This window comes from Emydura macquarii, unplaced genomic scaffold (genome assembly GCF_026122565.2).
Source record: "Emydura macquarii macquarii isolate MOO-44397 ecotype Brisbane River unplaced genomic scaffold, CSIRO-AGI_Emac_v2 contig_1230, whole genome shotgun sequence".
Lineage (NCBI taxonomy): Eukaryota > Metazoa > Chordata > Testudines > Chelidae > Emydura > Emydura macquarii.
In genome coordinates this window covers 2,577,306-2,599,500 of record NW_027131367.1, presented here as the reverse complement: position 1 = coordinate 2,599,500, position 22,195 = coordinate 2,577,306, and the positions used below count along the sequence as shown (strand labels likewise).

At 67.2% G+C, this 22,195-nt stretch overlaps 1 protein-coding gene across 1 annotated transcript in view; it reads right to left on the bottom strand.

Moving 5' to 3' along the window:
• BAHCC1 (BAH domain and coiled-coil containing 1) overlaps nt 1-22,195 on the bottom strand; it is a 67,277-nt gene that overhangs the window by 22,689 nt on the left and 22,393 nt on the right. The window contains exons 3-5 of the mRNA XM_067547263.1: nt 9,632-9,811; nt 3,852-3,974; nt 389-2,125 (exon numbers count right to left, since the gene is read on the bottom strand). Coding sequence (XP_067403364.1) covers nt 389-2,125; nt 3,852-3,974; nt 9,632-9,811 — 2,040 coding nt within the window. The remainder of the gene's footprint in view (nt 1-388; nt 2,126-3,851; nt 3,975-9,631; nt 9,812-22,195) is intronic.

Here is a 22,195-nt window from a genome sequence, read left to right as displayed (position 1 = left end):
GGGGAGGGCTCAGGATGGGAACAGTGGGGGGCGGGTTCAGCGCTGGGCTCGAGTGGGAGGGAGGCATTTAAAGAGGGGGCGGAGGGGCTAGCGGGTGTGAGCGGGGGGTTCCTGGCCTCGGTCGGGGCTTTCGCCCAGGGGCCGGCCCTGCCCCTTTCCAGCGAGGCTCCAGGCGGAGGCTCTGGGGCCGTGAACTCTGGGCAACGCCGGGCCAGCAAAGAAAACCAGCTGCCGGTGGTTTCCGGGTAAGCACCCTCCCCGCCCGCCAGCCCTGCTGACATCACCCACCGTGACTGGTCCTCCCGGGCCCGGGGTGCCCGTTCCCAGAGCCAGCCTCCTGCCCCGGGTGCCGCACGGCTGGCTGGCTGGCCTGGCCTGGCCCCGTTACCTTTCAGGCCCATGGCCGCCCGGCTCTGCCGGCTGGAGTTGGCGCTGTACGAGGGCTCCGGCCGGCTCAGCGTATCCTTCTGTCGCGCCACGGCCACGGCGATGCCCACGGGCGGCTGACGCACCTCGCCCTCCCCGTGGGCCGGCTCGTGGTCTCTGCTGCGGGCGCAGTCCGGCCGCTCCAGCTCCTGCTGCCCTTTCCCGGCCTGGAATTTCCCGTCCGGCTGGGCGCAGCTGGCCTTGATGTTCCCCAGTCCCACGAAGGGGGCCTTCTGCCCCCCGGTAAGTGCTTGGTTGCTGTATTTCAGCAGGTTCTTCATGGCCGACACCTCGGCCGGGGGGCTCTGCATGTCCTGGCTCAGCACCGAGCCCTGAGTCATCAGCGCAGCCTGCTGCAAACTGGTGCTGAAGGGGTCCAGATAGGCACTCTTCCTCTCCTCCCCCATGGGCATGGGGGCGCCCTGCCCCTGCCCGCTCCAGGGGGGCAGGTGGGGCCCCCGGTAGCCCAGAGAGCTCAGCTCCATCGACTTCCTCTTGGCCTCGGGGCCGCTCCCCGCCAGCTCCAGCTCCGGGGCCACGTGCTGCTGGTGCCGTATCCGCGCCACCTTCTGCAAGCTCTGGCTCTGGGACTCTTTGGCCGCCTTGTCCAAGGTGCAGCAGGCCTGGCTGAGTTTGACGCACAGGGCGTCCTGGTGGCTGGGGCGGGAGCAGTCCTGAGACGGCGCCATCTCGAAGTAGCTGCCCTTCTCCAGGCCGCCGTTGGGCGCGTGGGGCAGGTTGGGGAAGGGGGCCTCGGAGCCGACGCCGTTCAGGTACTCCAGGCCTTTCAGCCGGGCGTTGGCGTTCTGCGCCCACTCCAGCCGCCGGTCCGCCTTGCCCTCGGCCTTGAGGTGGTGGAAGGAGTTGCCGTAGGCCCCGGCGTGCTCCGCGCTCATCTCGTGCCTCTCCTTGGCCTCGCCGCGCTCCAGGCCGCAGGCCTCGGCCGCCACCTGGAAGGACCGGCTCTTGTCGGTCAAGTGTCCCACCGACGGCACGAACGTGGCGCCGCTGAGCTTCAGCTCCCGCCCGGCTTTGTCCTGCAAAGGGCAGAGCCCGTCGGGGCTGGAGTGCAGCTGCAGGCAGGAGAAGGTGCCAGAGGAGGTGCTGAGCGGGGGCGGGATGGCGGGCAGGCTGGAGGGGACCGTGTAGGAGACGGCGTGGTGCAGCATCTGGCGCCTCTCCAGACACTCGCTGTAGGGCTGCGGCGACTCCAGGGGAGCCAGCTCCCGCTCCGACCTCATGATGTCTTTGGGGCAGCGGCCCTGGGCCAGGCCGGCGCCGCCGTGGCGGGGCAGGACGCCGCCCGTGCAGCTGGGCAGCACGGCCTTGGGGGCGTCGCCGTTCAGCACCTTGGCGCTCAGCAGGCAGGAGTTGAGGTGCTTGGCCCGGTTCTCGCACGAGCTGCGCTGGTGGCTGCCTTCCTTGCAGTGCCCCTCGGGCGTCATGGGCAGCACCAGCTTGTGCCGCTCCTTCACGTCCTCCTCCGCCGGCCGCTCCTTGGCCTCCCCCTTGCCCGCCTTCTCCTTGGCCAGGAGGAAGCGGTCGTACTCCTTGTGGGCCTTCTGCCCATGGCTGGCCTCGTGGTCGCGGCTGCAGGACCCGATGGGGTGGCCGGGGGCCGCCCGGGCGATGCTGGGGAAGTTGTGGTTGGCTGACAGCAGGGTGGGCTGGGCCGGCAGGTTTCGCAGGTAGAAGTTATCTGGCGGGGGGGACAAACGCAGATGGTGAGCATGGGGCCTTCTGCACCGAGGGGCGCCCGGCCCCCCTCTGCTGCCCACGGCGCTGGGAGCACGGGGACGCTGCCTCTCGCTCCCCGTGTGCTCGGCGTCTCCGCTCTGCAGCAGGCACCCCAGTGACACTGTTCTTCGGAGCCCACCCCCCGGCAGAACCCCCGTTCCACAGCCCCCAGCACCCTCCTCCCCACCACCCTCCCCGCCCCAGCACCCCCTCAAATCTCCGTCCCCTACTGAGCCCCTGAGCTCCCCACCCCAGTCCCGCCACTTCCACTAACTCCCCCGACCTCAGGAGCCCCGCCCCCTACACCTAATGGGTCCCGCTCCTCTGGCGTCAATGGGCCCGACTGGGGCTCGGCTCTGCCTTGGGTGCTGGGCTCCGGGCAGGGCGGTGACACAGGGGAGCAAGAGGAAGGGGAAACGCCCCACCCCTCCACAGGCGTGTTCCTCTGCGAGCCCTTCCTCAGGCCCCACTGCACCAGGCTGGGAGAGCCCTTGGCAGGGCAACGGCCTCAGTGTCTGGGGCACCCTGGGGTGGGGCAGGGGGTTATTTAGGTTCTTCTGGGGCAGAAGCAGCAGGGAGGGAAGGAGAAGGATGCCCCCCAACCCTGGCCATGCCCCACTCCATGCCCTGCTCCGTGCCCCCCACCCCTGGCCGTGCCGCCCTGCTCCATGCCCGCTGACACCGGCGCACTGTCAAAGAGAACATTTGGAACGTGCCAACGTGCTGGGCTGTGTAATTTCCAGGGTCCATTTCCTGCTAATTAAAGCCGTGGGGGGTGGGGGGGCCTAATTAGCTCCTTTTCCAAACCAAACAGTGGTCCCCAGCGAGGCGCCTGCCCCATTCCCCTGAAAGGCAGGAGCCTTCCCAGCCACGCCGGGCTCCGGGGCCTGGAGTTTCCCCGTCCAGCGCTCAGCACCTGCCGCTCCATCACCCGCCCTGTCAGCTGCCAGCTGCACCCCAACCAGCCCCGATCCTGGGCCCGAGCTGCAGCCGCTCCCTGCCGGTGGGCGACCCGGGACTGGCACGCACGAGAGCAGAGGCCGCGCCGCTCGCTCTGAAATCCCCCAGCACGGCTCCGGGGCCGTGGCAGCGCCCACATCTGAGCACCCGGCCCCAGCCCCGCCTGCGTCCCGGTGCCACTTCCCCCACAAATGCTCGCGGTCCCTCCACGCCGGCTGCCAGCAGCCACCGCCCGGCACCTTTCACTGTGGGACCAGCAGGTTTGGGGCCCCGTGGGAACCCCCCAGCCCGGCTCCCCCAGGCTCCTTCTCTTCCACCGCCCCCCAGCCTGCCCCCTGCTCTTCCGTGACTGTGGGCACCCCTGGCAGATCGGCAAAGCACCGCTGGGAAGTGCCTGCTGTTGCTCCTCTGCCAGTTCGCCAGGAGCTCTGCCCTGGGCCGGGGGGGGGAGGGGGTCGTCGTGCTGGGGCACATGCGATGAGGGACCCCCTATGCACCATCCCAGCTGACCTCCCCAGCCCAGCCGGGGGGAGACCAGCCCGCAAGGGGCGCCCCCATGGCAGGAAGCTCCTGCAGGCCCAGAGGCTTTTGCCGGTGGCTTCCTGCCTCTTCCACCCTGGGATCGGCTGCTCCCCTTCGCAGGGCGCCCCACCCCGCCCATTTCCCCGGGGCCAAGGTGCCCGGCGCCAGCTGGCACCGCCGCTGCCCCAGCCCCTCCTGGTACCTGCCTTTCTGGCTTTCGTAGAAACGATGCTGGCCATAGAGGACGTTGCTGTTTCCGTGGTGATCCAAATGGCTCATGGGAAGGAAGGTGGAAGCCAGGCTGCCAGAGAACCTGGGGTACCCCGGAGCTGGAGAGACAGAGGGACAGAGTCAGACCCACGTGGGCAGGGACGGCGCTGTGCCGAAGCCGAGGCAGGCAGGGAGATCATTAGCGCGGTACATGGGCCCGCGCGCCCACGCTTGTGTCGCAGGCCAGTGGGAAATCGTGTTATTTTCCCCACCATACTAACACCCCCCGTCTGGCTGCAGCCATCCACCCGAGCGTGGGAGAAATGAACTGGGGGGGGGGGGGGCAGTGAGGAAGGGGGGACACACACATTTCCCCCCGTTCTTTGGAGCCCTGGTGAAAAAGCTGGAGCCTCCCCACCCCCCGCGCTGCAGCGTACGTGCGTAGTCGTGGTTTGCACCGGGCAGGAGCTGATCCCCGGCAGAGTTTGTCCCTGGAGGGAAAGAATGATATGTGGGAATTCACCGCCGCAGCACCCCAGCACCCTCCTCTGTCCCCGCCACCCGTCCCCAGAGCGTCTGGGCACCTCCCACGGACAGTCAGCAGGGAGAGCAAAGCCCCCGTGGAAATCACGGACTCCTGGCCCTCTCCCGTTGCGGGGTTCTTGCTGTCGGGGCTCTCGGCAGACGGCTTTGAACAGGGGGGAAGCACAAGCCGGCGGTTAGATAGCACAAGAGGGTCCGATCCAGCCCCACCCGCACTGAGCCTGGCAGGAGATCACGCTGGGGCCTTCCACTGCACGGGAGGTGGCTCCGTTCCCTGCCCTCGGCACCCGCTGCCTGTGAACCCGCCCCCATCCGGAGGGGTTTGACCCCGCTGTGCAGAGGTGCTGGGGTGACGCTGGGTGCAAGGCGGGCGCGCGGCAGCGGCTAGGACACTGCTCCGTTTGTGTTTCACTCCAGCCCCCTGGGTGCCATTCTCGCGGCAGGGGCAGGGGCAGGGGCAGATCAGGTCAGTGCACGTGCCATAGCGCCGTTTGCTCCCCCCTGCGCGTTCACACTGGAGAGCGCAAGCCCATCCCATCCTCCCTCAGCCCGTCTGCCCAGCAGAACGTGGGGTTGCTCGGCGCCCAGGTCAGCCCACCCGACCCCAACTGAGAGCCCTGCCCCGCCAGGGGCAGCGAGACGCCCACCCACGTTCGCGCTCAACTCGCTGGTTTCCGTGCGCTTGCCCCCGGGGAGCTGGGAATTGCACGTCCCGGGCACCTCCTGTGAGGCTGACGGGGCTCCCGGGCGCTCAGCATGGGGCAGGCTCGGGTCCGTGAGCCGCTAGCCGATCGACAGCACGAGATCTCCCTGCCAGGCTCCCCCCCACGCCCCCCTCCCCCCCGTGCCCTGCTCCCCCCGCCCGCCACGCTCCGCACGGTTGCAGCGCATCAGACGAGCAGCGCGAGGCCGCCCATTGCCCGAGATGCAGCCCACCGGTGTGCTAACGCTGCAGGGGTGCCGACCGCGCCCCCGGGGCCAGGACCACCTAGGGCGCCCAGGGACACTGCCCCCGCCAGCTCCCTGCTGTCACGGCAGGTCCTCGCTGAGTGGGGAGGAAGAAAGGGTTTGGCCCTGGGCTCCCGGAGAGGCCGGGCTGGCTCGCCTATGCTTAGCGGGCCTAGCCAGGGCCGTGCCACGGGGCAGGGCTGGGCAAATCCCTCCAGCTGCCCCTCTTTAGCTGGCTGCTGCTAGAAGTTTTATTGGCCCTCATTTCAGCCAACAGAAGTCTGTACATTCCTCAGCCCCACATGCGGAGAGACTCTGCCGTCACCCCACGCAGCGTCCTGCTCAGGCCAGGCCCCCAGTCCCTGCGTCCCCCAGGGATGTCCTGGTTCAACAGAGTGGGGGGGGGCATGCTTCTGCTCCCAGGGATGGTGCCACGCTGCTGGTCTGCCCCCACATTCTCCCAGGAGGGGCGGGGAGTAGGGTGCTGCCTCCCGGGCCCCTGCTGTCTGCTTGGCACATCACCCAGCTCCTGCCCTCTCTGCATCCTCAGGGTCACTGCCCCCGCCATGCCGTGGTGACACCAAGACCCAGAGAGACGAGGTGACTTGCCCAAGAGCACGCAGTGGGTCAGCGGCAGAGCCGGGACTAGAATCCAGGACTCCCAGACGCGCCTCGTCTGCCAGGCACCCGGCCACTGGCTCTCCTGCGGGCGGCAGGTGGGAGAGCGGGTGCGGGGCAGCCAGGCCTCACCCCATAGCCAATGTGGGGCTGAGAGAGCAGTGGACAGGGGGTAGGGAAGCCCCGCTTTGAGGGGCTCATGACAGCGCGGTGCCCAAGGGGTGGGGAGTTGGCGAGGCCGAGGCGAAACCTGGGGCTGCAGAGAGAAAACGACTGAGCACAGGGGCCCAGGATGCGCCAGGCCCATCACACGGCTCCGCCGACACCCTTCCACCCTGCCCCATCCCATGCTGAGACCCACCCGACTCGTTTCACTTGTGACCCAGAGGCCCTGTGGTGGGATGCCAGTGCTTTAACCCAGCTCCTCCCTCCCCCTTTCATGCAAGCCCACGGCCCTTCCCACCCAGCCCCCAGGGGATGGGCCCAGGCCAGGCCCACGGCAGGGCAGGGGGGGCCCCCCCCGCTTCCCTCTAGTGCACCAGGGAGGATGGCCGCCAGGTGCCCGGCCAGCCTGGCGCGTGCATGCTCCCAGCAGGCTGCGGTACGAGCCCCGCGCCGTGCACCGGCCCCCTTTCCGCCTCATTAGCTCCGGTGCGCGGCCGGGCGGCCCGTCAATAAGGCCTCTTGCGAGCCTGCTCGGGCAGCCGTGCGCTGCCCGTGCGCTCCCCCCCTGTCCCCTCCCGACGCGCTGAGCAAGCCTCGGCGTGCCGGACGCCAGCTGGCACCCGTTCAAACTAGCAGCCGGGCTCGGTGCCAGGGCATGGTGCCAATACCACCTCGCTCGTTCGTGCTGCATCTCCCTCGCTTCCCAGCCCGGACCCAGCTCATTGGACAGGGAGCAGGTGGGGACACCGCGGACTCAGCACCAAACCCAGGCCGGGGGGGAGGGGGGGAAGCAAAAGGGCTGCGGGTTGGGACTGAGGGGCACTGTCAGAGCCGGGGGGCAGGGCTGGGCTAGCAGGGGGCTGCAGGTCGGGACTGAGGGGCACTGTCAGAGCAGGGGGGCAGGGGGTTGCTGGCAAACGGGGCCCACTGCCAAGCAGGGTACAAGGGGGGCCGAGCGGGACAGCTCTCCTCTGTGGGAGGGGGTCGCAGGCTGGCTCATCTGGGGCCAGGGAGGGATCCGGGATGGGACGCACAGTCGGTTCCGTGTATTCTGGGGCTTTGCCCTGCCCAGAGCGGGCACTGGGGGGCTGGCCCCCCCCCAAGTGAGTGTGCTGGTTCCTTGGGGCCGGGTGGGGCTGGCCTTGGGGGGCCAGGCAGGCTGCGTCTCCCCAGCTCGACCCCCATGGTGCAGCGCAGCGTGGCCAGGGGGCCGTCCCCTCTCTGTGGCTGGGGGGCTGAGCCAGGAGGCCCCCCCCAGTACTTTGGGAAGCCCCGCCCAGTCTGCGGCAGCAGGACCCCCCCCCTCCCCCTGGCCGTTAGTGGCACAGGAAGCCGGGGTGTCGCCGGTTTAACCGCAGAGGCTCTGTGCTGACGGGGCGGGCGATGGGGAGCAGGGAATGACGCCAGCCCCCGAGCGGGTGATAATACTCCACTCCCGGCTGGGCTGGCTGAGGGGGAAAGGCCGGGGTCCCCCACGCACCCTGGCCTGCCTCCGGAAAGGGGGAAGGGCCATTCCCAGCCCCCCATCTGGCCCCCGCCCACCCAAGGCCCCTTTCCCTTCCCCCCGGAGCCCCTGCTGCTTATCGCGGAGCTCGGGGCCCCGTGGGCAGCCGGCACCACAGCCACCTGCAGCTCCAGTCCCGGCGTCGGTTATGCCGGCTGCTCTGCCGCACAGTTTCCTGGCACCTGGCACCCCTCACCCGCTCCAGCCCCAGCCCCGAGCCGGTCTGCGGCCCTGGGAGCCGCTGGCCAAAGCACCCGTGGGACCAGTTTGCCCAGGCCCAGCTCACACCGCGGTCCCGCGGAGGGGAAGCTGGATTCCTACCCAGCAAGTGCCAGGCCCATGTGCGCCCCGCAGGCTGGACCGGCCCCGGGGGCGCTGCCAGGAAGGTGCCCAGCACGGCCAGCTGGCGGAACAGGCTCTGCCTCCCAACGGTCACAAGTGACACAAGTCTGCCTGGCCTCCCTGCCGGAGTGAGCCTCGCGCTCAGTCCCTGGGACCATGACCCGGGGCGGGACACTGAGAACACCTGCCTGGGACGCAGTAAAACCTTCCGGGCCCTTCTAGGGCTCAGCCAACACAAGCGATGGGCCGGGCGCCACAGCCAGCCGAGCAGAGACACACCTGGCACATCTGGGGACGCGGAGCCATGGGGGCAGCCGGTGCATGGATTCATAGACTCCGAAACCAGCAGGGACCACTGTGACCCTCTAGTCTGACCTCCTGTGTTGCACGGGCTAGAAAACGTGCCCAACCTAATCCCTAGGGCGGCTCTCTTAGAAAACAGCCCATCTTGATTTCAGAATGGCCAGTGCTGGTGCATCCCTCACGCCCGCTGGTGAGCTGTCCCAAGGGTTAATTGCCCTGACCGTTCAAAACGTGCCCCGTACTCCAGCCCAAATCTGTCTAGCTTCAGCGTCCAGCCGTGGATGGTGTTAAGGCTTTTTTCAGCCAGAGTCAAGAGCTCATCGTCAAATGCTCGCTCCCCACGTAGGTGCTGACAGTCGACGATCAAGTCAGCCCTTATCTTCGTCTCTGGTAAGCTAACCAGACTGAGCTGTTTGAGTCTGGCCCTATAACACACGTTCCCCTCTGATCATTCTCGCAGCTCTTCTCTGAGCCTCTCCAATTTATCCACACCCTTCGTGAACCGAGGGCACCAGGACTGGGCACAGGATTCCAGCAGCGGTCGCACCCGTGCCAAATCCAGAGGGAAAATAACCTCTCTGCTCCTACTCGAGACTCCCCTGTTTAGCCAGCCCAGGTTCCCGTTGGCCCTTTTGGCCCCAGCGTGACACTGAGAGCTCACGTTCAGCTGCTTATCCACCACGATCCCTGCTTCCCAGGGTAGAGTCCCCCCGGCTGGCAGCGCGTACGGCCCGCATTCTGTGTTCCCCCAGGTATATATTTCCACATAGCCCTATCAAAACACACGTTGTTTGTTTGCGCCCATTTTACCAAGCAATCCAGATCGTTGTGAGCCGGTGACTTGTCCTCTGCGCTATTTACCGCGCTCCCAATTTTTGTGTCGTCTGCAAACTTGATCAGTGAGGATTTTAGGTTTTCATCCAGCTCAGTGGTGATGATAGTTAAATCCTGCAGGGCCTAGAACCGAACCCTGTGGGTCCCAACTGATAACACCCCCCCCCGATGGTGATCGCCCACCCATAGGTACATTTTGAGATCTACCAGTCAGCCAGTTTTTAATCCATTTCATGCGTGCCGTGGTAATTTTAAAAGGTTCCAGTTTTTTAATCAGAATGCCGTGCGGTCCCAAGTCAAACGCCTTCCAGCCGTCTAAGTGCGAATAGCCGGGGACACATGGCCCTGGGGGCATCAGCCAGCTCGCTGCCGTGGGCTCACTGGGCAAGTCCCCGTCGTGTGGCAGCCTGGGCTGTGGCCATGAGGCTGGACTGCTGCAACTCCCTGTGCCACCACTGCCCCCCTGCCCCGGTCCCTGCCCAGCCGGCCCGCGAGTTCCGGGCGCTGCCAAGCCCTTACCTTCATGGGAGTGTGAGAACCAGATCTGGGAGGTGCCGGAGTGCGGGCCCCTGTAGGCTGGCTCCGAGGGGGACGAGGCGGGTCCCGTGGGGTGCGTGGGGGCGGCCGAGCCCAGGCTGCTGGTGAGGAAGCTGCCCATGAAGGAGGAGGCGGGCGTGTTCCCCATCAATCCGCTCCCTGCTGCGAACACAACAAAGGACCATCAGCTCCGCAGGGGCCAGCGTCGCCCACGTGCTCCGACCCCTGCCCCATTCATGCTCATGCATGTGCCCACCCACGTCCGTCCGGTCCACTACGCCGCGCCGGGCCATTGCCCACCTGCCCAGGCCTCAGCCGAGGAGGGGGCCACATGGAGGGATTTTTAATTCGCGCCGCTGGGGAAACGCTGCCCCTTCTGATTTGCACTCTGAGCCCGGGTGCGAGTGCTCGTCTCTCCGGTTGCGCACACAAGCGTCTGCGTGGTGCCCCACCGCAGCGCCAGGGCATACGCTGCCCATCGGCTGGCCCAGGCGTGCGGGTGCCACCTGTCTGTGGCTGTCTGTGTTTCCGTGCACAGGCGCGTCTGTGGGCCCTCGGAGGGGCCGCATGCACCGGCGTGTTCTGGCCCCGGCACGGGGCGAGGGCCGCGCGTGTCGGCACAGACGCCGCAGCTCTGAGGTGCTGGCCGTGCAGCTCTCTGGGGCAGCGGGCACCCCGCGGCACACACGAGCTCTTCTTCCTGACCTGGGGGAGCAGATAGCTTGGTGCCCCGCTCAGCAGGACCGCGGAGCCATTGGGCCAGAAGCCCCCGTTGGTCCCCAGAGCCGGCTCCCCCAGGCCGCCCCAGCGGGACTCCCGCCACGGTGCCCCCCACCCGCCCAGCGCAGCTCGGCTCAGCCAACGGAGGCGCCGCACGCACGTGTCTGCACGGGGGCCAGCTGGGCTGCCTGGGGGAGCGCTGTGCCCGTCACTCGGTCCACCGCCCCCCGCCTTGCCCCCCAGGCAGCTGCCGCGCACAGGGAATGACCCTGAGACACCCAGCTCTCGCTGCCACAGGGCGCCGAAGGGCGAGGGCCGCTGAGGCAGCAAGGCGGCTTGGCGCCCCCCTTCATTCCAGCAGGGGTCCCCACGGCAGCTGCCCGCGAACGTCAGCTGGTCCCGGGCGGCAGGCGCCACCGTCAGTGCCCGGAGGGAGCAGCCCTGGGCCGGCCAGCACCCCAGGGGGCTGTGCCTGGGACGGCTGCTTCCCAGGGCGACTTGGTGCAGGGCACGGACTCAGCAGATGTCCAGCCCCACTGGCCCCCGTGTGGCGTTGTGGGTGGGGCAGGGCGCGGGAGCAACGTCACCCGGGAGCCCGGCCGTGTCCAGCCTATAGCCCGCAGATTTCTCCTGCAGCACACCCAGCGCCCACACCCCGCTGGCCACCACAGGGCCCTGCCCCCCCGCAGCAGGGAGTGATTGCCCCACGCCAGGTACTCACCCGGACCGGCCAGGGGGGCAGGGGGCTGGGTCCAACGCTCCCCAGCCTGCGGGCGCCTGGCCGGGTGGGAGAGGGGCCGTGCTGGGGAGCGGCTGGGGCTGGGGAGGTGCGGGCGGGGGGGAGGAGGCGAGCGCGGAAGGCCGGGCCGCCTCGAGCTGTGAGGTCATGTTGGAAATATCGCAGCCGGTAGCCAAGGGCCGGGCGGGCTGGCCCCGGTCCTGGTCCTCTCCCCGCCCCAGCACATGTGTTTGCAGTGCTGGGCGCGGCGGAGGAGCAGGCCTTTCCCTGATGGGAAGCAGAGCGGGGCACGGAGGGGCCTGGCCGGGCGCCCACGCGGGGAGGAAGTGAGGTTTGCTCTCTAAGCCGGCCCACGCTCCGCAGTTAATCCCTCCAGGCTGCCTCGGGGATGAGTGTCGGGATGTGGTTACGCTTGCCCCGGCCTTCCCGCTCGCCGCGCCAGGGGCTGGGCCTGGGCACCGGAGAGCAGCCCCCAGGCCAGGCCGCGCCCAGCAGCTGGGCCGGGGGCGGCTGGGTTGCGTGTCTCCGGGGGAGGCCGAGCAGCCAGCACAGCCGGGGCCGACTCCAAGGAGGAGGAGGATTTTCCAGGCTGCGGCTCTGAGAACAGGGAGCCGGGGCTCTCCCACACTCAGCGAGGGGGGATTCCCAGCAGCAGCCGGGGGCCCTGGGAACGAGGGGAGGCCAGGCCCCAAGCCAGGGGTCCCCTAAGCCCAGAGCTTGTGGCGCCAACTGTGGGGCAGGCCATGGCCCCACCTGACGGCCCCTCGCTTCCCGTCCCACGTGAGCCGCGCCCAGAGCAGCGATGGGCCCCACGGCCAATGCGGGACTCAACCCTGCCCACGGCGGCCACGAGGTGGGGACGGGACGGCACAGACGGGCTCCCTTGTGCCCGCAGCCAGCCCAGCTCTGCCCCAGCTCCCGGGATGGGGGGCAAACCTGGCGCTCACCCAGGGAGCCACCATCCACACGGGCGCAGGGCGGGCACAGAATGACCCAGAGCAGAGCAGCCAGCTGGAAACAACCCCCTGGGATCCCGCCCATCCCCACCTGCTTCCCTTGGGATTCCTCCTCCACCCGGAAATCTCCCTCCTCCCCTGCTCCCCCCACCCCGCTGGGACCCGCTGCGCCGGCCACGCTGCGCTGGCCAGGCCATTTTCCACCCCTAGCCACCGCAGAGCCAGACCCGGCTACATTCGGGGTCAGAGACTCGGGCATTCACTCCCCCTTTTCCGGCCCGGCCCCAAACTCAGCAACAGGCCAAGGGCACCCTGTGCCAGCTCCCCGCGGGAGGGGGACCACCGGGCAGGGGCTGGGAACAGAAAAGTGGGAAGGGAGGAGACCGACCCTGGGACAGGAGAGGCGATGGAGCTCTGCCGATGCTCCTCACTCCCAACCGGCAGCCCCCCTGCTAGCCCCGCCTTGGGTCTCCCGCTCCTGTTCACTCCCCACATCTCCCCAGTTCCGACATCCTCTTGTTCTGCAAACAGCTCTCCATGTGTCCCGCTCCCAGGAGGCCCTGCCTGGCCCGCTACACCCCCCCCCCCCCCCCCCGGCCTACCCCCGTGCAAAGCCCCACCAGGGCTGTATGTGGGTCGAGGTGGGAGTATTGCTCTAATGGTCTCTCCCATCCTCTGCCCACCAGCCGGTCCCCGAGCGCTCACCGCACCCCAGCAAACCGCCCCCATGTGCCCACTGCCCGCCGGTGCTCACCTCCGGAGTCAGCCCCCCCTCGGCGTCCCCCCTCCCCGCGCCCTGGCAAAGCCAGCCTGGTTCGCAGCACTTCCCGTCTGATTTAAATCAGATGCGATGAGGCGAAGCGTTTCCACGTGCACGCGGCTCCGGCCAGGAGCCAGGCGCCATTGCAGGGCCCGGCGGAGCAGGCAGATGGGGAGAGGCAACAGGAGCAGGAATCACTGGGTCACCCAGTGGGGTGCGGGAGGGCTCCGTGCACGGGGGAGAGGGGCCCCCCGGAGCCAGACATCCCCCCACTCTCACCCCACCCTGGCCCTATACCCCGAGCTCCGTCCCCAGGGCCGCCCGGCCAGGAGGGGAAGGAGGAGAAGGAGATGGCAAAGGGATGTTTGGGCAGATGGCTCCAGGCACTGCCCTGCCTCCTCCCCTCCAGGAGAGTACCCGGGCCAACGCCAATCACCCAGAGGCCTTGCCTGGTGGCGGAGGGGGGGCTCAGCCTCAGTTTACAAGGGAAGCGGGCTCGGGGGAGGCACAGGGCCCAGCAAGCACAGCGGGACCCCCAGGCTCTGGCTGCCGGCTGCGTCTCAGCCTGGGATGCTCCTGCCCTGCCCCAGTAGTGGGCACCCCAGACGGGTCAGCAGGGACAGGCGGAGGACGGGGCTACACGGGCAGCGCAGACGAAGAAAAGACTGAAAGGCCTTTGAGCGGGATGCAAAACCCCGGCATGGGGCACAGTGGGGCGGGAGCAGAGAGGGGCGGGACGTCCTGGGGTGGGAGGAGAGAGGGGCGGGGTGTCCCGGGGTGGGAAGAAGAAGGGGTGGGGCATCCATGGGTGGGAGGAGAGAGGGGCGGGGCATCCCAGGGCGGGAGCAGAGAGAGGCGGGGTGTTCTGGGGGCAGAAGAAGAGAGGGGCGGGGCATCCCGGGATGGGAGCAGAGTGGGGGCGGGATGTCCTGGGGCGGGAGCGGAGAGGGGTGGGGCATCCCGGGGTGGGAGCGGAGGGGGCGGGGCGTCCCAGGGTGGGAAGAAAAAGAGGCGGGGTGTCCCAGGGCGGGAGCAGAGAGGGGCCAAGCCATGAAGCTCTTGCTCAGGCTTGTGGCCAGGCTGCCCCCTCCTGGCGCTGGCGGGACTCTCCGTTCCCTGGGCACGAGGCCGTGGCCCTCGGGACATCGGGGGGCACAAGGGGCGTCAGAAGGGTTCGCTCATGGAACAGTCTGATTGGCTGGGCCAGCGTCTAGCCTCCCCCACCCCCCGCCCAGCCCAGCCCCTCAGCCGGGGGGGAGAAGGAGTTTATGTAGGGGACAGCGGGCGGGGCCGGGCCCTGGGGGCAGCGACGAAAGCTGCCATGCGCTTGGCGCAGAGGGAGCCGAGGTTTCCAGAACCAGCCTTTTCTGGAAGCTGCGAAGCAGGCGGAAGAAGGCAGCCGCCCCGGCTCGGCGCTGGCTGGCGCGGGGCTGCCTGAGAACAGGGCCCCCCCGACCGCTCTCACACTCCCCTACATTTCCGACCAGCTGACTCACAGGCCGCTGGCACCGGCTCACTCCCCAGGCTCCGGGCCTGGCTGCCAAGCCCTGCGGCCAGGCCTGCGCCAGGTTCCCACCCCCCTCCTTTCACACACTGCCGAGCAGTCCCCCAGCCCCGCTCCCTGCCAGAGCTCTGTGCTCACGCAGCCTGCCAAGGGCTGAGGAGACGCACGTTTCCCTCATTCCCAGCCCTCGCCGGGCCCAGCACAAAACCAGCCAAGAAACCGGAACGGTCGGAGCGAGCCCCGCGCGCGGCCCCGCAGCACGGACAGACGGCGCACAGGGACGGACGGACATCAGCGTGCCACCGAAACCCTGGGAAGGCGCAAACTCCCTGCAGCAGCGGGAAACAAACATTTCCACCTGAAATACTTTTCCCTTTCCCCAGCTCGAAGATTATGGTTAAAAAAACAAAAACAAAACCCACCTTAACTCTCCTGTGCAAGCTCAGAGCCCGCCAGGGAACCGAGCAGGGCTGGGGTGGCCAGCCGGGCACCGGGCAGCAGCCAGGCAGGGGCGGGCATGGGGCCGTCACAGCCCCCTGCCCCATACCTTACTGGCGGCTGAGTTCCCGTCTCAGGATCGGATTGCAGCTGGCGGGAAGGGAGGGGGAATCCTTCCCAGGACTTCGGGATCCTTAGGGGAAAGCCCCGGGGAGGGTGTGTCCTTCCCATGGCCTGCCGGGGGCCTGGCTCCAGCTCTCCCTCCAGCCTGCTGCTGGTTCTCACTGGTGCTGGGTCCGCAGCACAGCTGTGCCGCCTCTAGTCTCGGGGGCAGCCGCACGGGCTCTGTAAAGCGGGGACGTCCTTGCGTAGACAGCCCCCGGCCCCCCGTGCCAGGGACGTGCACCGGGCTACACACCGGGCTGAGGTGCCCAGACCAGGCCTTGGCCATGCAGAGAACCCATCCCAGGGCACCACATTACAGGGGGCAGGGCCAGGATAGGAGCCTGCCCCATGGCCCCCGAGGGACCAAACCCCCTGTCCCCAGGCCAGGGCCAGGAGCGTTTGTGCGGCAGACACCAGCACTTCCAGGAGCTGGCCTGGGACTCCCCAAACTCCTCTCACCTCGGGGCCCAGGACAGGCCACCCCACAGGAGGGGCCTCGCTGCCCCTGGGCCTTGCCGGAACCTGTGTCAGCTAGACGGCTAGCGCCGCGTGCGACTGGCAGGGAGAGGCAGCCGCAGACAGAGGGGCCGGGATTCCCTGGGCGCCGCTGCGTCTGCCCCATGTCAGGAGTTCAGGCTGTTGCTAACGGCTCCACCCCAGAGCCAGCCCTGACCTGGGAACCTCCTCCCATGCCAGAGCGGCCGAGAAACCCCACCCCAGCCTGGCTCCTGCCTCTGCAGGGCTGGCCACCGAGTCCTCCAGCAGCCAGCCTGTCTAGGGCAACGCTGGCAAGTGCCATGCTTGCCCCGGGCAGCAGGGGAACCTGAGCGCACCTGGAAATAGCACTCCCTAGAGCCGAGGCGTCTCCCCGGCTCCCTCCCCAGCTCCGCCGGCGCCCCTCAACCCTGACCTGCAGCCCCCCCGACTCTCTCTGCACCAAAGTCGCCATGAGTGTGTTGCATTTTGATACGGAAACCAGCGGCTACAAGGAGTCGCTTTCCCTGCAGAGAAGAGGCTGGATTTGAATTCGGGGCGGCAGGGGAAGTAGCCCCCGACCCTACATGCAGGGTCACAAGCCATCGGCTCCCATGCGTTGGCTTTGATCCAGCACAGGTCAAGAGAGGGCCCCCCTCCCCCTCCATGCCCCTCCGGCCCCCGAAGCAGAGATCTGAACCGGCTCCCTGTCCCTGCCATGGAGAAGGCTGGAGAGACTCCACGAGCAGCACCCGGTGCCCGACCCCGTCCCCTTATGGAAAAGCCTCTTTTATCCACCCCCGTGATGCCAGCAAGAACCTGGCGATCTTGGAGCAACCCCCAGCCAGCCCTCCGACGCCGGGCGCCGTGCCTCTGGGCCTGCCTGCTGCAGAGACGCAGGGACAGAGGCAGAGCCACGGGGCTCACTCCCTCCCAGGGCAGCGACAGTGCCAGCCGCTGAACTGCTCATCTCGCTTCCAGGCTCTGGGGGGATCCCGGTACACCTGAGGGGGGCTGAGGGGACCCGCAGAAGGCGAGGGAGGCCTGAGTGAGGAGCACCCGCTCTGCTCAGCCTGGGCCCTTCTCCACACTAGGCCTGGAGCCACCCTGACAGGCCGAGGGAGCCCAGCAGGCAGATATCCAGGGTTGTATCACTCGGAGCTCAGCCAACAGGCCTCCAGGCCCCTTCCTGGGGCTCCATCCACCCAGAGCCTCCCCCGGGCAGCGCGGTGGCCGAAGAGCCCGACAGTTGGGACTGAGACGCTGTCACAGACTCTGGTCTCGCCCCAGATGGGCCTCAACGCCCACCCAGCACCCCCCACTGTCCCGCAATCCCACCCCGTCAGGCACCTGGCCTGGCCAGGAACTGATGTGCCCAGACTCTGCCGCCCGGGAGCCAGGCTGGCGAACCGTTTGCCAAGCCTGACCGTTCACGGTGATGCTGTCCTGGAGACGCTCAGGGCCTGGCAGCTCCCAGCACTGGACGGGACCCGTGTGCTCTGACTGTGGGTGAGACCCTCCCGGGAACCCTCTCCTCCCACATCTCTGCCTCCCAGGCCACAGCGGGCACATGGCACCCCCACCACGGCTGCACCCGACCCCCTGGGCTCCCGGCAGCCATGGAGCCGGAGGGGGTGAGGGGCAGAAAGGCTGGGCAGCCGGGCAGCCAGGCGGCGAAGCGGCACTGTGCAGATGGGCACAGCTGGGCTGGCGATGGCTGCAGAGGGGAGGCTGCGGGGGGGGCGAGCGGTTCCCGTGTCCTCTGCATGAGGGTCCCCGGGCGGGCGTCCCAGCTGAAAGCTCAAACCCTCCCTTCCTGCAAACCACCCAGCGAGCCGGGCCCACGCGGCCCAGCCGGCCCCGCCCGCAGCTCCTCTCCCAGGCAGGGAAAGTGTTTGGGAATGGGGCAGCCGGCCGGAGCAACGGGGCCTCCTCAGAAACAACCGCAGCGAGAGCCCCGGGAGAGCCCCGCGGCTCCGTGTGCTTCTCATTAACGTGCCACGGGGCCAGCTGGCCAGGGCTGTCTTTTCCCAACACCCGGGCGGGGGAGGGAGGGAGGGAGGGGTCCCGAGGCAGCGGGGGAGGGCCAGGCTGCAAACCCCAAAATTCTCTGGCCGCCCAGCCAGGCCGTTGCACCTGGCTGAGCGGCGACCATGACACTCGGTTTCCTTAGCACAGTCTGGCGTCCCCGCCTGTGCCGGCTAATTTCCTGAAGCCGTCGGTTACCATGCACCTCATTAGCTAAACCGCGCCCGGCCCGGGAGCCCTGGGGAAAGGCACCCGGTAGCGCCGGGCACTGAACCACGTCCGGCACAAGCCGCCCCCACGCCTCTCGGTGCCACCTGGCCTGGGCACGAGCCGTGCCAGAGCCACAGCAGAACTGGAGCAGAACCACCTGGAACCAGAACCAAAGCAGCCTGCTCCAAACCCAAATCCCCTGGGACGCACAGAGCCGCCCACACCCCCTCCCCACTTCCCCAGAGCCCCCGGCAGACACAGCACAGCCACAGCGGGCACCAAGCCCCCGGCAGGGACACAGCTAAGCTCCCCTGCCCTGGCTGGGCAAGGCCGTTCCTGGGGCATGACGGCAGCACCGAACGGTCGCCTGGTCCCAGGTGTCACCCCCAAGGCCACAGACCTCCCATTGAGTCCAGCCAGCGAGACCCCCCACGCAAGGCTGGGGCATCGGCTCATTTGCCAGGCACAGAACTGACCAGGGGCCCGCGTGAGCCACCAGCACCCCACGGCCTGCAGGGACAGGCCGGCCCAGCTGCGCTGTCGCTTGTCCAGGAGCCACAGGCTTCGTTCCCAGGAGGGAGATCCAGCGGGAGGGCGCATATCTGGGCAGGGGGGCCTTGCTCACCAGCCTGCCGGGGGCAGCTCTGGCTCCAGGGGGGGGACCCCCCCAGCTCGGGGGCGTTTGTGACTCACATGCCTGGGGGCTCTGATTTCCAGTCTAATTTATGCACAAGTCCCTCTGACTCCTCCTCACCCCCCACCCCCCACATGGTCACACACAAAGACACATGCACAGAGATGCCTTGTAATGACTTATTACAGAGCCATCTCCAGACCCTCACTGCACCGGGCACGGCCCAAACACAGACAGACACCCCCCTAGCGGGCTCACGAGCGAAACAGACCAGGCAGACAAAGGCTGGGAGGGGAAACTGAGGCACCGAGCAGCACCCTGGCAGGGCTGGGAACATAACCAGAGGCCTCTTCTCAATGGCGGCCTTCTGCCAGCAGGGGAAACCTGCACGCAGCAGGATGCAGGGGGCTGGGCTGGAATGGTGGCTTGAGTCTGCCTTCACGCTCATCTGGGCTGGCCGTATACACACCCACGCGCGCACACGCACACACATGTGCAGACGTGCGCGCACGCACACTGACTTCAGAACTTTTTAGCGGAAACAGATGAAACTCAGGGAGCAGGAAAGGGTGAAAACAAACCCTTGGGAAACAGGTTTAGTCTCATTCTCCTCACCTGCTCCAAGTGTGGGGGGGAAGCAGGGTGGAGGCGGGGAGGCAGGCTGGGGGGTTTTCACTGGGCAGGCCTAGCTTCGAACCCTCGTCAGGGGCACCGGAAGGGCTGGGGGTGTGGGGAGCCCAGGGCTGGCACAGCAGGGGGCTGCGGGTCGGGATTGAGGGGCACCGGCAGGGCTGTGGAGAAGTTTAGTTCGGGGTTATCGCCTCCCTTCTGACAGCCCGGGTTCACACACACACGGGTTCACACACACACACGGGTTCACACACACAGGGGTTCACACACACACACGGGTTCACACACACACGGAAGAGAGAACAAAGCAGCTGGGGAACGTGCTGGGAGGATGGAAAGTTTCTCTCGTCCATTCAGCTGGGCAGGGGCTGCAGGTCCGGGCTCAGCATCTCCTGGAAACCCCCTGGCTGGGGAGACCTCGCCCTGGACGCAGGCCCCAGACGGGAAACATGGAGACAACATCTGGTTTGCGACGAAGCAGGTTTCTGGCCAGTGGCTGAGACGCCAAGTCCCACGGCGGCCAGAAGAGCCAAACCAGAGCTGCCAGGAAAGGGAACGGGGCGCGGAGCCCAGCTCAGCAATAACCTTCCTCTCCGGGCAGAGCCAACCCCCTCGGCTCGTAAATAACAACGTCGGGTCCCCCCTTCAGCCCCGCACGTCCCCCCTCAGACGCGGGGCAGCTCCGACCTCCCTGACTCCCCGCAGCCTTTGACCCCCATCGCTGCTCCCCCAGCCACCCGAGAGGGGCAGAGACCCCTGGAGCGAGGCATTCTCAGGGTGGGGTGGCTGGGGGCACGGCCCCCTCCCCTTTGCGAGGGGGGGCTGGTCGAGGGGCTCAGCCCGACGGGCACTGCTGGGGGTGGAGTCATGGAAGCAGATCACAAGAGCGGGCCAGCCCCCTGGTTGGAGCACGAAGAGTAGTGCCAGTCTCTCCCTGGGTCTGTCCCAGCAGCCACCACCATGGGGGCTCATCCCAGCTAGAGGCGCCCCACAAATCCCTGTCGGGGGCAGCTGCAGTTCGCTCCCCTCTCCGGACAGGTCAGGCTGAGAACTGACTGGGCTCCAGGTGCCCAGACCCACAGGCCTCCCAAGCCTCCTGCCCAGCAGACAAGGCCCCAGCCCAGCTTTTCACGCTCCTCTGCTGCCCCCGGGGCCTGAAGGCAGAGGCTGTAGCCCCAGCCGGCTCCCAGGAGGAACGCAGGCGTTCGGGAGACCGTCCCCCATCGGGCAGGGGTTGGAGGCGTGGATTCATTTATCCTAATACTGCGTAGTACAGCCTTTTGCAAACAGCTTGTTCACCTGCCGGCTCCTGGGAGGAACCAGCATCCCTAACGCCCTGCTACAGAAAAGGGAAACCGAGGCAGAGGGCAGGGACGGGACTTGCCCAAGGGCACCCCACAACCCAGTGACAGAGCCAGGAGTAGGCCTGAGGAATTCCTGGCTCCTGGTCCTGCGTGCGACCTGCCGGCTGACGCCTCCCTGCCGAGGACTCTCTGGCTGGGTCGCTGCAGAGAAGCCAGGGAGGCGCCGTGACCGGGCTGGGAATGAGTTACTCATGGCTCTATTTCAGGGTGAGACCATTCTGAGCAGGGCCGGCATCGCTGGAGCCACCGGGAGCAGCCTGGGTCTCTCCCGCGCCATCAGCGGGGGCAGGCGCTGATGGCTCTGGGTAATGCCAGCCTGTCCGATGCCTGAGACCAGCCAGCGCTCTCAGCCCCTCCCCGTCCCAGCCAAATCTGCCCTGCCCCACTAAACCCCAAATAGTAACTGGCCTACAGCTCCGGTGCTGCTGCCCTTCAGAGCTTCATGTGCCCGCTTCCCACTGGGCCCACGGAGCCTATGCGCTGGGTATCGGGCACACCAGCGTGCTCCAGCGTAATACTGACATCTCCGTGCGCGCACACGCGGGTTTACAAACATGCTGGCGTGATGTTGACGTGTGTGAGAACTTACGAACATGCACTGGCATGACTGAGGTGTATGTGAACACGCAGACATAGGAACAAGTGCTGTCATGGTGCTAACGTGGATATATGCACATGTGGACACACGCTAGCATGAGACCAACAGGCATGCGCATATGAACACATGTTGGCACAACACGGATTGTTCAGGCCTTACATCCCCCCCGCCCCCCCCCCCTTGGGCTCTGTCTCCTTTGCCTGACACGCCCCCATGCTCTGGATTCCCCTGTACAAAGCGTTTCCTCGTTAAAGCGCACAGCTGACCCAGAGCCCATCACCGGGTGGGACAGTTAAAAAAAAGGAGCGAGAAAGATGCAAACACAAAAGAAAATAGCCTGAAACTGGCCTGAATTACAGGTAATTATCTGTAATGGGACAGAAACGCTCCCTGGATCTTTTTATACTGTCCGAACGCCTGCGTTGAAGTTCGCTGTGTGCATTGCCGATCTCCTCCCAGCCACGTCAAGGTCCTCGAAGACAGGCAGACGCTCTGAGACCCAGCGCGTGGAGCAGTTTGAGGCCCGGCGGGTTCCCCTCCTGTCGCAGAGCCAGTCCCTTGTTTCGTAAAGGGTGACGGTAGTAGACACACCCCTCCAGGGAACGCGCTCCCGTCCGCCCCCAGAGCCCCTCACCTTCCCTGAGGAGCTGGGCTGGCCTGGGGGCTGCTCCTTCCAGCCCCCGTGCTCCTGGAGAACGGCTGCCCCATGCCTCCCCCATCCTCCCCTTCACTTAGGGACACAGGTGGCAGTGAGATCCCAGAGGAGCGTGGATACAGGGGCAGCCTGGTAAGGATGCAAGGACCCATTCCCCAGCACAGCAGGACAATCAGGCACCAACCCTGACCTAGGCCTTGCACCTTTACCCTGGTTTTGCCACCCTCCTCCAGTCCTGTCCCTCCCCATGGTCATTGTCCCATCCCAGCGATTCCTCCCACTCTTGGCAGAGGCCCCGGGCCAGAGCCGCTCTCCCCGTGGGACCCAGCGGAGGGGCCAAGCATCGCCTCTCCCCTGCACTGAGTAACCAGCTCCAGGAGGACAGGCAGGGAAGGTTGTGCAACCTCTCCCGCTCGGGCAGTTCCTGAACGCGAGGTTGCTGCCAGGATCTCTCCTGGTTCTTCCCAGATTTCCTCATCTCCCCGCAGCGGAAACGGGGCCAGCGTGGAGCCGGCTGGAGAAAACTTCTATATGCAGAGCAGGCTGACTCCCCTTGGCTGGGCCTGGCCGTGGCAGGCAGCACCCCGTCCCGCCACTTCAGCTGGCTCCAGGCCCCCAAGCTGGGGACTCGTTTTGCTGGTGACGCCAGCAAAGCGGGAGCAGGGGCCCCG